The sequence below is a fragment of the Callithrix jacchus genome, chromosome 1 (assembly GCF_049354715.1).
Source record: "Callithrix jacchus isolate 240 chromosome 1, calJac240_pri, whole genome shotgun sequence".
Lineage (NCBI taxonomy): Eukaryota > Metazoa > Chordata > Mammalia > Primates > Cebidae > Callithrix > Callithrix jacchus.
In genome coordinates, this window is record NC_133502.1 from 145,636,223 (window position 1) to 145,649,237 (window position 13,015).

General features: G+C 43.6%; 2 protein-coding genes across 8 annotated transcripts in view; both read left to right on the top strand.

Moving 5' to 3' along the window:
* TDRD7 (tudor domain containing 7) overlaps positions 1–5,579 on the top strand; it is an 82,121-nt gene extending 76,542 nt beyond the window's left edge. For all 7 annotated transcript variants that reach the window (XM_078372896.1, XM_078372902.1, XM_078372908.1 and 4 more), the window contains one exon: positions 5,115–5,579. In XM_078372896.1, coding sequence (XP_078229022.1) covers positions 5,115–5,335 — 221 coding nt within the window. In that variant the 3' untranslated portion in view covers positions 5,336–5,579. The remainder of the gene's footprint in view (positions 1–5,114) is intronic.
* Positions 5,580–10,756: 5,177 nt separating this feature from the next.
* TMOD1 (tropomodulin 1) overlaps positions 10,757–13,015 on the top strand; it is a 93,355-nt gene continuing 91,096 nt past the window's right edge. The window contains exon 1 of the mRNA XM_035252780.3: positions 10,757–10,901. The gene's annotated coding sequence lies outside the window, so the exon portion shown is untranslated. The remainder of the gene's footprint in view (positions 10,902–13,015) is intronic.

Sequence of the window (13,015 nt, forward strand, 5' to 3'; positions counted from 1 at the left end):
GTTGATTTATGGTGCTATTGAGTTCAACTATGTCCTTATTTTTATGCCTTCTGGATTTATCCATTTCTGATAAAGGGGTTTTAAAATCTCTACCTATGAGAGTGGATTCTTTCATTTCTCCTTGCAGATTTATGTTTTGCCTCATGTATTTTGATGGTCTTTGATGTTCTTTTGTTAGGTGCATGTACATTAGGATTGGTATGTCTTCTAGAAGAATTGACCCCTCTACCATTATGTAATGCCCCTCTCTATCCATGATGAACTTTCCTTGCACTGAAGTTGGCTCTGTCTGAAATGAATATACCTAACTCCTGCTCTCTTTCAATTAGTGTTAGCATGGTATATCTTTCTCTGTCCCTTTACTTTTACTTTCCATGTGTCTTTATATTTAAAGTGGTCTTGTAGATAATATAGAGTTGGGTCTTATTTTTTTATTTACTCTGACAATCTCTGCCTTTTAATTGGTATGTTTAGACTGTCAACATTTAAAGTGATTATTAATATAGTAGGATTAATATCTGCCATATTTGTTACTGTTTTCTATTTGTTTTCCCTGTTCTTTGCTCTGATTTTTGTCTTCCATACTTTTTTTGCTTTTTGTGATTTTAATTGAACATTTTAAACAATGCCACTTTCTCTCTTTTCTTAGGATATCAATTACACCTCTACTTTTTCCTTTTCTTAGTGGGTGCCCTAGAGTTTGCTACATACAGTTAGAACTAATCCAAGTCCACTTTCATGTGACATTACACTGTTTCACAGACAGTGCAAGTACAGTATAATAACAAAATAATCTTAATTCCTTCCTCCAGGATCCTGTTCATTGCAATCATTTACTTCACTCATATATAAGTGCACATGCGTGCACACGCACGCACACACACACACACACACACACAAGCATACAGAAATACATTGTTGCTATTATTTTTAACAAACCCTAATAGATTAAGAAAAAGAAATATAAAGGTTTTATTTTACCTTCACTTATTCATTCTCTGATTTTCTTTATGTTGATCTAAATTTCTAACCTATATTATTTTCATTCTCTGAAGAACTTGTTTAATATTTCTTCCAAGGTAGGTCTGCTGGCAGTATATTCCCCCAATTTTTGTTTGTCTGAGAGCCTGTATTTCTCGTTCACTTTTGAAGGATAACTTCATAAGGTACAGAACTCTAGCTGGTGGAGGTTTTTGGCAACACTCTCTTCTTGCTGCATGATTTCTGAGAAGTCAGAACAAAGATTCTTATCTTTGTTCTATGGATAAGGTGACTTTTTTCCTCTGGCCTCTTTTAAGATTTTTGTTTATATTTGATTTTCTAAAGTTTGACTATGATATGCCTAGATTTATTTTGGGGGGCCGTTTATCTTGTTTGGTGTTCTCTGAGCTTCCTGGATCTGTGGTTGGGTGTGTGACATTAATTTGGAGAAATTCTCAGTCATTATTGTTTCAAATATTCCTGTTCCTTTCTCTCCTACTGGAATTCTCACTATACATTTGTTACACCTTTTATAGTTGTCCCACAGATCTTGGATACTTTGTTCTGTTCTTTTTTTCAGTCTTTTTCTCTTTGCTTTTCAGTTTTGAAAGTTTGTGTTGTCATATCCTTGAGTTCAGAGATCTTCCCTCTGCCATTTCCAGTCAACTAATAAGCCCAAGACATTCTCATTTTCTTTTATAGTGTTTCTGACCTCTAGCATTTCTTTTTTATTGTTTCTTAGAATTTCTGTCTTTCTGCTTCCATTATCCATCTGCTCTTACATTTTGTCTGGTTTTCCATTAACACTGGTACCATATTAATCATAGTTGTTTTAAATTTCTGGTCTGATATTTCCAGTATTCCTGCCGATTCTGACCCTGATTCTGATGCTTGCTCAGTCTCTTCAAACTGTTTTTTCCATTCCTTATCCTTTGTAGTTCTTTGTTGAAAGGTGGGCATGATGCACTGGGTAGAAGAAACTCTGGGTAAATAAGGCTTTTGTAATGTAGCAGCAGCAGTGTGTCAAGGGTGTGGGGGGTGTTCTGTAGTCCTATGGATTAGATCTCAGTCTTTTTTTTTTTGCTGGGAATTGTGGAGGGATCAGTCTCAGTCTTTTGCTGAGCCCGTGTCCCTGGACTGGGAGCTTCACTAGTGCTCCTTAGGGGTTTTCCCCTCATCTAAGGTGGAGCAGGATGGCTACAGGGGACTGGAGTTGGGTATTTCCTTTCCCCCAGGAATGTTAAGCTCTATAAAATCCTAGCAGGTCAGGCTCTAGTAAAATAGTTTCTTCCAAGGACAGGGCTTGTTAAGAAGAACAGAAAGCTCTGGTGTATTTCAAGATGTTCCTTTTCTCCTCCCCCATCTGGAACCATGACGAGATTTTTCCCCAATATTTACTGTGAGTACCAGGTAGTGCTTCTGGAGGTAAAACTCTCAAAAGTATGGGAGGCAAGGCCCTATGACTGGGTTCCCCTGGAGTTTTTACTTTCAGACTCCCATGCACCCCCAGCAATTTGTCAATTACAGTTTAGGTTTCCCTCCTCCGGCTTCCAGGCCACTGCTCATTGGTTTCTGCTGCAGTACACTTTGACTCTCCATATCTACCTGTCTGTCTCTCTGGTTTTGGGGACAGTGAATTGCCCTGTGACCTCCCTTCTCTGATGGACCTACGAATAGCTGCTGATTTTCTGTTTGTTCAGCTTTTTGTTTCTTGTTAGGAGGCAGTAGCAACTTCTAAAGCTCTTTACTTGCAGATTGGTAGGCAGAAGTTCTACCAGATGCTTTATTTCATTGAATTCTCCCCATGCTAGGAGGTTTAGGTACTGTTACTGTAACTATTATACACATCAGGGAACAGCAGCATAGTGAAGTTAAATATCTGGTCCAAGATCCCACAGCCTTAAATTCAGCACTCTGCCTCTTCAGTGTGTGCCTTTCTTCACTGTATACTTCCTTCTCAATGAAAATTGTGGTTGTTTAAGTCAAAATGCTGAGATTCAAGTCATTTAACTTCTAAACCTACCCCATGATTATTTATAAAATTACCAATAAATCCCTGCCTGCTTATGTGACTGAACTAATACATGGATCAGATGAAAAAGTGAATATGAAATTGCCTCGTGAACTAAAACACATAGTGCAAATGCATGAAAGTTTCCTTGTATACTTACATCTGAAACAGCATTGCTGTTGGGTCCCATCATGTCCTCAGTTCCTCTTCTAGGCTCACCTCTGCCAAGCCTTCTTTCTTCCTACTGACTTGCTCCTAAGTCACAAAATCTTCCTGGGCATCACATTATCCACTTTGAAGGGAGGAACCCCATTTTGTAATTATTGAAGACATATGTACTGGAACTATTAAACTTTATGTGGTGGAGAGTACGTGTCTCTTGGGCCAACATAGGCATCCACTAGAGAGAAATGACATAGACAAGAACTTTCATGGAAGTCACTGGTTATGACATGGCCATTGGAGTCATCACTTTGGTAGACTTGGTTCACATCTAGCCCAGTCCTTTGAAATATTTAGGAATATCTCTAGATGCAAAGGAACTCTGTGGAATCGAAGAGAAACCCATGGAGATTCCCGAGTGTTTAAATCAGAATGCTTTAAGGATTCTCCAGGGACCGTACTGCTCACAGATGGGATCACTGGATGCTTACTCTCTCTAGGTTCCCATCGAGCTGTTGCTTCATTACATCTGGGCTTGACATGGGCATTCTTTGCATCAGTGTGCCATGGCTATGCATAAAATTTTCTGGATCCTAGAAGAAAGGGAGCCATACAATGGAATCATTTTTTACCTTACCAATGAAGCTTTCTAGAAGGCTTACCTTTTTTCTCCTTAAATAACGTGGCTCAAAGATTGTCAGGGCTATTGCAGATAAAATGAAATTTCTAGACTTCTCTTGTGGGAAATTAATAATCAAAGAATTTAGCCCATTTGCTAAGTAGATAGCAAATTTTCCAAAATTATGTCTGAAAATTCCAAACCTTCATTTCTTTGGGGCATAATTTATAGTTTATGCAATCCAGTATATGTGGACTTAATTTTAATAGTATTTCTTGAAAAATATATACTTTGTTTTGAGACAGGAAAAACTTTGTCACCCAGACTGGAGTGCAGTGACACAGTCATGGCTGACTGCAACCCTGACCTCCTAGGCTCAAGTGATCCTCCTCCCTTAGCCTCCTGAATACCTGGGACTATAGGCACATGCCATCATACCCGGCTAATTTTTGTATTTTTTTGTAGAGACAGGGCTGCACTATGTTGTCCAGGCTGGTCTCAAACTCCTGGGCTTAAGATATCTGCCTGCCTTGGCCTCCCAGAGTGCTGGGATTACAGGTGTGAGCCACTGTGCCCAGCCGATATATACTTTCTTGTCCCAATTTTGTTTTAAAATATAATTTAGAATTCTCTAACTTGATTTCTCATGATCTGATCCAACAAGTTTCTTTTATAACAGGTGAGGCCTGAGAGATCAGCTGATTCACCTAAGACCACACCACCCAATAGAGGAAGAGCTGGGAATAGTAACTGAGGCTCTTGACTTTCGATTCAGTGTTTTTTCCATGATGCTGTGTGTAATTTAAAAAAAAAAAAAAACTATACTGTAAATGGATCATACAATAATTATTTTTTCTTTTTTATGATAGTTGGCCCATCAGAAACAAAATTTTTAATGAGAGAAATGTCATTTAATATGATTGATTTTCCTTTTTCTTTTTTTGTGATACTTGGTCCATCAGAAAAAAATTTTAATGAGAAAAATGTCATTTAATATGATTGAAATGGATATTTTATTTCAACTACTGTTATTAGTTTAAATATGCATATACTTTATGTATGGGTATTGTATAGTGATCATTACCTCATTTTATAATACAATATTAAGTCAAATGAAACTTGTTTTTCAGGGAAAGGTTTATAGAAGTGACTCCATTCAGAGTAGAAAAACTATAAGCTGGAGTGTTTTAAGATTGTTCAGTAACTCTTTTCCAGTTGAGGCAAGTCTAATCTGGGATGCTTAAGCTACTTCAGAATTGGCTAAATAGTTCCATCATAATGGAACAAAGAAAAGCTCCTTTGACTCCTCACTGCTCCCTCTTCTTCCTGTCCTCCTCCTAGGAGTAAAGTGCAACCAGTGGTGTGAGGAGGCTTCAATGGTGTTTCGAAATCATGTGGAGAAGAAACCTCTGGTGGCACTGGTGCAGACAGTCATTGAAAATGCTAACCCTTGGGACCGGAAAGTGGTGATCTATTTAGTGGACACATCGTTGCCAGACACTGATATCTGGATTCACGATTTTATGTCAGAGTATCTGATAGAGCTTTCAAAAGTTAATTAATGACTGCTTCTGAAACCTTCACAACTAATTCAGATTTTTTAGCAATAACAAAGTGTAGTAGGCTTAAAAATAAGTCTTATCTCTGCTACATGGCTCTGACCACTGTGGGGGATTGAAAACAATATGCTTATGTTTGATGAAAGATATTTAACAAGTTTTTGTTTTAACAGAGTTGGCTTTTCAAAGAAAATTGTACTTGAATTATTACTATAATATTAGAATAAAAATGTTTATCAATATAAAAGCTGACTACCTTGTCATTTCTAGGCTTCATGATCTTAAGATGAAAGCTCCCATTTCATGTTGTCTTCCTTGCAGCGTTGAGTTCTTCTGCAGTTAAGCTGAGAATGTTATGACTTAACTCTACCCTGATGTAGTACTGTATCTCAAAGCAAGTGGACATCACAGCATGTGAGGACTTAGCCTGAGTCTTAACACATCAGCATTTCTGGAGGAGCAGTCCAGGCAAACCAATGTGGCCCTTAATCCAAATCTTGAGTGGCTTCTCTTCTCATTGCCCACAGAGTCCAGCTAAGACCCAGGCCTTCTACAGTCCTCCTACCCAACCTCCTTGTCTACCACTCCCTGCTACACTGGACCTTTATTTGGTCACTGAACCCCTGCTTATTCCATTCTCTCAACCTGCATCTCATTCTCCTCCCATCATTTTTGTTTGTCAGTGTCCTGCCTGACCTCCTGGGCCAACCATGAAGCTTTCTCTGGTGCCCCTTTCTACTCCATCATTATTTGATCATGCCTCTCTTGGTGCCCCTATGTCCCTGTACTTTATAGTATATGACTAGTCTGTGCACCCATCACCCCAGCTAGATCGTGGGACCCCTGAAAGAGGGATGGGTCTTAGTCATCTCTGGTGATATACTGGTAAATGTTTGACAGCTGTTTCTGTTGGGTGTGGAGCTGAGCCTTGATTTGTGGTGTCTGAAAATTATCATATTGTAAATAGTCCCACCATTCTTGATTTCCAGCTAATAATACGACATGACTGTGGAGTTAGGAAGAGACTCACCTAAGCAGCTCTTGAGACCTGTATGACAAACTTTCCAGCACACCACCGTCTGAGCATCCACAATGGTCAGAATGGCATCTTACGCACATTCGGCACTCCTTTTGGGCTTACTAACTGGTAGACAGATAGATTGGCAGACAGATAGGTTATAAGTTTTAGGAGTGGTCCAAAGATGGGGTAGGGAGGCCCTGGACTAAGAGTGGAGCAATGGTATTGAAGAAAAAGTGTTGAAGATTTGGTAAAGCTTTTCATTAAAATTATAAGCTTAGATACAGACAGGGAAGAGTGAAGCCAAGTTTTAAGGTATAAGAGCCTAGGACCTTACTCAGATGAAGTGGGAAGCTTAAAAATTTGATTTTGAACATAGTGAATTTGAGCTAATAGACTTCCACATGAAGATATGCAGAAGCTTGGAAATGTGGAATAAACTTCAGGGCAAAAACCAAGCTGGAAGTAAAAATTCTCAAAGTCATTTGTTTGTTTTTATTTGAGAAAAAAATGAGAAGAGAAAGAGGAAGGTAAAGACCAGATGTTTAAGTTTTTCATTTTAAACATGCCAGAATTATCTATAGCTTTTTAAAACTCAGTATTTACAACTAGTGATACAAAATTCAGGAATACTGAATGCCAGTGATTAATCATTTGTGGTGAAATAAAAATATCTCAACACAGAAATGTTTAAGTGAAATAAACTGATGAAAATGTTTTTAATTATGGTTTCATTCCCTAACAACAAAAAAATGCAAAAATCCTCAAATTGTCTACAAGTAAGGAAAAGGTAGTTTCTATTTCACTGACTTTAGAAATGTTTCCATTACTTTTTAAAATAAAGCAATAAATTGTTGATGTAACCACAAAATTAGTGCTAAGACAGTGTGACACAAACAAATGAAATGTGAATCCTACCTCATGCCATATTCAAAAGTCACTTCCAGGTGGATAGAAGCAGTTTACCCATCTGACAAAGGGCTGATATCCAGAATTTACAAAGAACTCAAACAGATTTACAGGAAAAAAACAAACAAGCCCATTCAAAAGTGGGCAAAGGATATGAACAGACACTTTACGAAAGAAGACATATATGAGGCCAACAATCATATGAAAAAATGCTCATCGTCACTGGTCATCAGAGAGATGCAAATCAAAACCACATTGAGATACCATCTCACGCCAGTTAGAATGGCAATCATTAAAAAATCTGGAGACAACAGATGCTGGAGAGGATGTGGAGAAAAAGGAACACTTTTACATTGTTGGTGGGAGTGTAAATTAGTTCAACCATTGTGGAAGACAGTGTGGCGATTCCTCAAGGCCTTAGAAATAGAAATTCCATTTGACCCAGCAATCCCATTACTGGGTATATATCCAAAAGACTATAAATTGTTCTACTATAAGGACACATGTACACGAATGTTCATTGCAGCACTGTTTACAATAGCAAAGACCTGGAATCAGCCCAAATGCCCATTGATAATAGACTGGATTGGAAAAATGTGGCACATATACACCATGGAATATTATGCAGCAATCAGAAATGATGAGTTTGTGTCGTTTGTAGGGACATGGATGAATCTGGAGAACATCATCCTCAGCAAACTGACACAAGAACAGAAAATGAAACACCACATGTTCTCACTCATAGGCGGGTGATGAAAAATGAGAACACAAGGACACAGGGAGGGGAGTACTAAACACTGGGGTCTATTGGGGGGAAAAGGGGAGGGCCAGTGGGAGGGGGAGCTGGGGAGGGATAACCTGGGGAGAAATGCCAAATGTGGGTGAAGGGGAGAAAGGAAGCAAAACACACTGCCATGTGTGTACCTATGCAACTGTCTTGCATGCTCTGCTCATGTACCCGAAAACCTAAAATGCAATAAAAAATTAAAAAAAAAAAAAAGAAAACCTAAACATTGGCCAGGCATGGTGGCTTATGCCTGTAACCTCAGGACTTTGAGGCGGGGTGGGGCAGGGGTGGAATCACTTGAGGCCAAGAGTTTGAGACCAGCCTGGGCAACATGGCAAAACCCTGTCTGTACCAAAAAAAGATTAGCTAGATGTGGTGGTGCACACCTGTAGTCCTAGGTATTCAGGAAGCTGAGGTGGGAGGATCACCTGAGCCTGGGAGGCAGAGGTTACAGTGAGCCAAGGTTGCCCACTACACTCCAGCCTAAATGATAGAGTCAGACACTGTCTCAGGAAAAAAAAAAAAAAGGAGAGGGAGAGAGGGAAAGTAAAGATGAGGCTGGACCCAGTGGCTCATGCCTGTAATACCAGCACTTTGGGAGGCTGAGGCAGGAGGATTGCTTGAGTACAGGAGTTTGAGACCAGCCTGGGTACCCTATCGCTACAAAAAATGCTTTTAAATAGCTGGGCATGGTGGCTCATGCCTGTAATGCCAGCACTTTGAGAGGTTGAGGCAGGGGTTAAGGGGATGGTTTGAGCCCAGGAGGTTGAGGCTGCAATGAGCTGTGATCACACCACTTTACTCCAGCAAACAAGAACCTAAACATGAAAGGCTAAGGTGCAAAGATAACATAGGAAGATAACTTTATAGCCCAGGAACAGGAAAGAGTTCTTAAACAGGACACAGATTACTGCAAATAAAGGGAAAGATTGATAGACTGCATTAAAACTAAGAACACCTGCTTACCAAAATAAGTTAATAAGGTGAAAAGGCAAGAGTGGAAGAATATAACCGAGGATACACACACACACCATATAATCTATTCAATACATGAGACTATCCAGAAGAAAATGGACAATAAATTCAAACAATTCACAAAACAAATCCAACTGGCCCATAAATCTGAAGTGATATTCAACCCATCAGGATATAGGGAAATGCAAGTTCCAACCGCAGTGAGATACCAGAATGTCTAAAGTGTTTCCATATTTGTTAATTCCAAGTGTTGCTGAAGATGTGAAACTACACCGTACAATGGTACTATGATTTTGGAAGAGTTCAGCCTTATTGCTGCTGAAGTTGAGATTATGCTTTCTCTATCACCCAGCACTTCCAACAGCAGGTGTGCACGTGGACAGGAGGATTCTGGGCAAGGAATTTTCACAGCAGCAGCACTCTTTGTAATAGCAAAAACCTGGAAACAACCTAAATGCTCATTAATAGTCAAATGGATTTTTAAAAAAAACTGTGAATTCATACAATGAAAAATTATAGCTGCATGAAACCACAGATTTGAACAAATGAAGACAAACTACAGAGGGAAGAAAACAAGGAGATCACCATAAGGGTCAAGAAAGTGATCATCTTTAGTGGGGAGTTGGGACCCAGGAGGGACAGGTAGGCTTCTGGGCTGTTGGCAAGGTTCTCTGAGTGATGTTTGCACAGGTGTTCACACTATAAATAAAGTCATGAACCTGCACATTAATTTTGTTTACATATACAACATAACTTATGTTGTATGTTCTTATATGTTTGATTCACAACAAAAATGTTTTAAAATAATCTGAAATATTAAATCATTGCTTATTTTAAAATGTATGGCATATACCCCTTCAAAAGAGGGTTCTCTTATAATTGTGAGGACTTTAGAGGAATACATTTTCTTGAGAAACAATTTGGGTAATGAGTGTTTCTCATTAATAACCTATACATTAGGATTAAGAGCTGATTTTATTAAGGTCTATCCGACCAAAACCTTTCCCATAATAATCCAAAATAAGACGTTTTCCTATTTCTATATAAATTCCTTTGCACGAGCCATTTATTTGTTTATTAAAACACTTAAATTGGGTTTGGGTTAAACCACTTAAAGTGGTTTGTTCGGGGGGCGGGGAAGCCCTTTAAGAACGTGGGTCTTTTTGTTATGGCCATTTAAAATCAGTGTTTTATACTCTCCACTCGCTCTCAGTGTAGAGAGAATGCAATCGATTGCGTATTGAAACCACGTGGGGACAAAACGATCGCGGTTAAAGCTGCGACTCAGAGCCCACCTGGCCGCGCTGCTGAGAGATAGACGGAGCGGCCCTTCAATCAGAGGGGAAGTTACAGCGGCCTCTTAGCTGGCTTTGTTTCCTCCATCACTTTTACGAACTTCGGATTCTCAAAATCTTAAATTCTAGACCCCACAGGAATGCAAATCTGCCCACCTTTTCCCACGTAACTCTACTGTCGCTCAAACTCTTCCTAGTACCAACCGGGAAGCGGAGACCCAAGCTGGGGCCGACAGCGCTCGCTCTGCAGCAGCCCGCCTTCCCAGCGCTACCGGCCCGGGGCCGCGTCCCCACGGGGAGGTGCGCTGCGCCCGGCGCCCCCGGGTGGAGGGGGAGGGAGAGAGGGAGCCCAGGGCGGGCGGGGCGGGGCGCGGTGACAGCGTGAGCCGGGCCCGCCCCTGGCTCCCACCCCCGGAGCCCACAGCGTCCGCCCGCCCGCCGACCGGGAGCTCGTCCAGCCCCGTGCTGCGCTTGCCCGCCCGCCGCTCGCCGCCCGCCGGAGCACCGCGGCTGCCGCCCGCGTCTATCTGCCCGCCGCCCGCGACCGTCCAGCCGCCCGCGCCGGCCCCGCCGCTCTGCCTCCGGGTAAGCCCCCACCCTGCCTGGGGTCCCCCTTGCGCTCGCGGGGCTCCCTGCCCCCGCGCCGGGGCCTCAGCCATATCTGGGCAAAATATTCAGCTGTCGCCGCCGCCGCCAAGAGGGACTGAGCGTGGCTCCCTCTATAAATAGCTGCCGCCTCTTGTTGCCTCCGGGACTGAGGAGCCTGGGTCTCGGGGTCCTGAGCCCGGCGCTCGAGTCTCCGCCTCCCCGCGCGCGCAGCCCTAGCCAGGGCGCCCTCCTCTCGGGACCTCCGCGTCGCGTCTGTGAACGCGAGAAGGAGTGGCGCCCGGGGCCGGGGTCCTGGTGGACGGGCGCCCCAGCCGCCCGCGGGACTCCAGCGCGGCCGGGCTCTGCGCCCGCGGGGCGCTCTGCTGGGTACAGGTGCCCGCCCGAGCTGGGCGCGGGGGCGCAGCCTCCTCTCTGCCTGCAAGAGTCTGGGGGTGGGAATAGGGGCCTAAGGGCTAGACTGGACGTGGAGCCCAGGTTCGCGCTGAGAGTGTTTAGGGCAGGAAAAGTTTCCCAAACTGCGAAAGACAAGGTTTAAAGCACCAGGACACGCGCTACGCGGCCAGGTGGAACTAGAAAGGGCTCGGAGGTGGGAGCCCCAGGTTGTCGCCAGCTCTCAGCATGGCCTTGGAAGCCCCCTCTTGTTTCTGGTTTTTGGTTTCCCATTTGTAGGGGTGAGGTTTGGTAGCCGCGATGGAGCTGGGAACCGGCTGTGAGAACTGCAGGGCACGCTCTTTAACGCCTGCGCTCCCCCCACCTGTTCACCCGCTCCGGGCTTGGGACTCTGGGGTCCCAGACGCTCACATCCGGAGAGGCTGCAAAAATCGGAGACTGGCTGCCCCCAGATCGATCGTATCCCGGGACCCACTAGGCCCTCGGATATTCTGAGCCGTACACTTCTAGGAAATGAACTTTCGGGGTGCCTATGGGCATCTCTCTGCTTCGTAGCCGACATTGCTTTAGCAAAGCAGGCTGTGATCCCCACAGCTTCAGATGCCATGCGCTAGGCAGGGGCAGGCGTTCCAATCCAGCCACAGTTTCTGCACTGTTGATGCGCCCTCCAACCTACGCAGCGCGGCCCCCTCCTACACCCCTCACCCACCGCAGCTATTACAGACCCTGCCTCAGGCCCTCGCCTTACACCCCCAGACTGTCTGAGACAACCTGGCTTAAGCTCCTCTGTGACTGAATCGCAGAACCAGACCCTGAACCCAGGTGCTGGGCCCTCGGCGGGAGCACCCCTACAGCCCCCACCCCATCTTTCCCCCGGAGGTGACTGCCATGCTGTGCTCCGTGCAGGGCCGCAGAGACCCCTGCTCAAGGTCACACGGGCCGGTCACGCCAAAAGGTCTGCAGTCTCCCAGCCTTTCCCATCTCTTTCTGGACCCTTCCCTCTGCTCAGGCAGGTCCGGGAGCTTTGAGAGCGCCTGATCAATGCCCCCTCTTCTTTAGTCTGCTGTTCAGGACTTTCTCTTGTCTGGACAACAGCGCCCTCATGCTGAAGTTTCATTTTTGTTTCTACTTTACTTTCCATTAGCTTTTTTTTTTTTTTTTTCCCTAAAGCCATCTCAAAGCCTTACAGATAAAAGAATTAACGGGAAATGGAGCCAAATAATAGTTTCCATCAATTAGAGTCACACAACCAACAGGCTGAGTGAAAACAAGAACGCTGTCACTTTGGTGTATTATCTTTAATGAGCTAGTCTTACAAACCCATGGTTTAGAAAGTCATTGGCCCTTGAGTTCCTCCCAGCCTAAGATGAAAGCCAGTGTAGTCTAAAAATAGCCTACGCCCCACCTTATCAGGGTCTCACACCTTCTCCTTCCTCCAGGGTAGGGCGTTTTCTAGCAGCTCAGCAAAAACAGAAAACACAGCGTAGGTCGTGGCAGTTCTGAGCAATGGGAGGTGGACTGGCCTGGAGGTTAGGATACCTGGCTCTGGCTCTGCCATCCACTCAAAGTAACCTCGAACGATGAGGGGGTGGACAAGATGGTCCCTAGTGAACCTGGAGTGGAGAGGGCTTGGGGTCTCCCTGGGAAGCCTTTCTAGCATGACCCATTGTGAAAGGAGGAGCTGGGGAAGGACTGAGAGA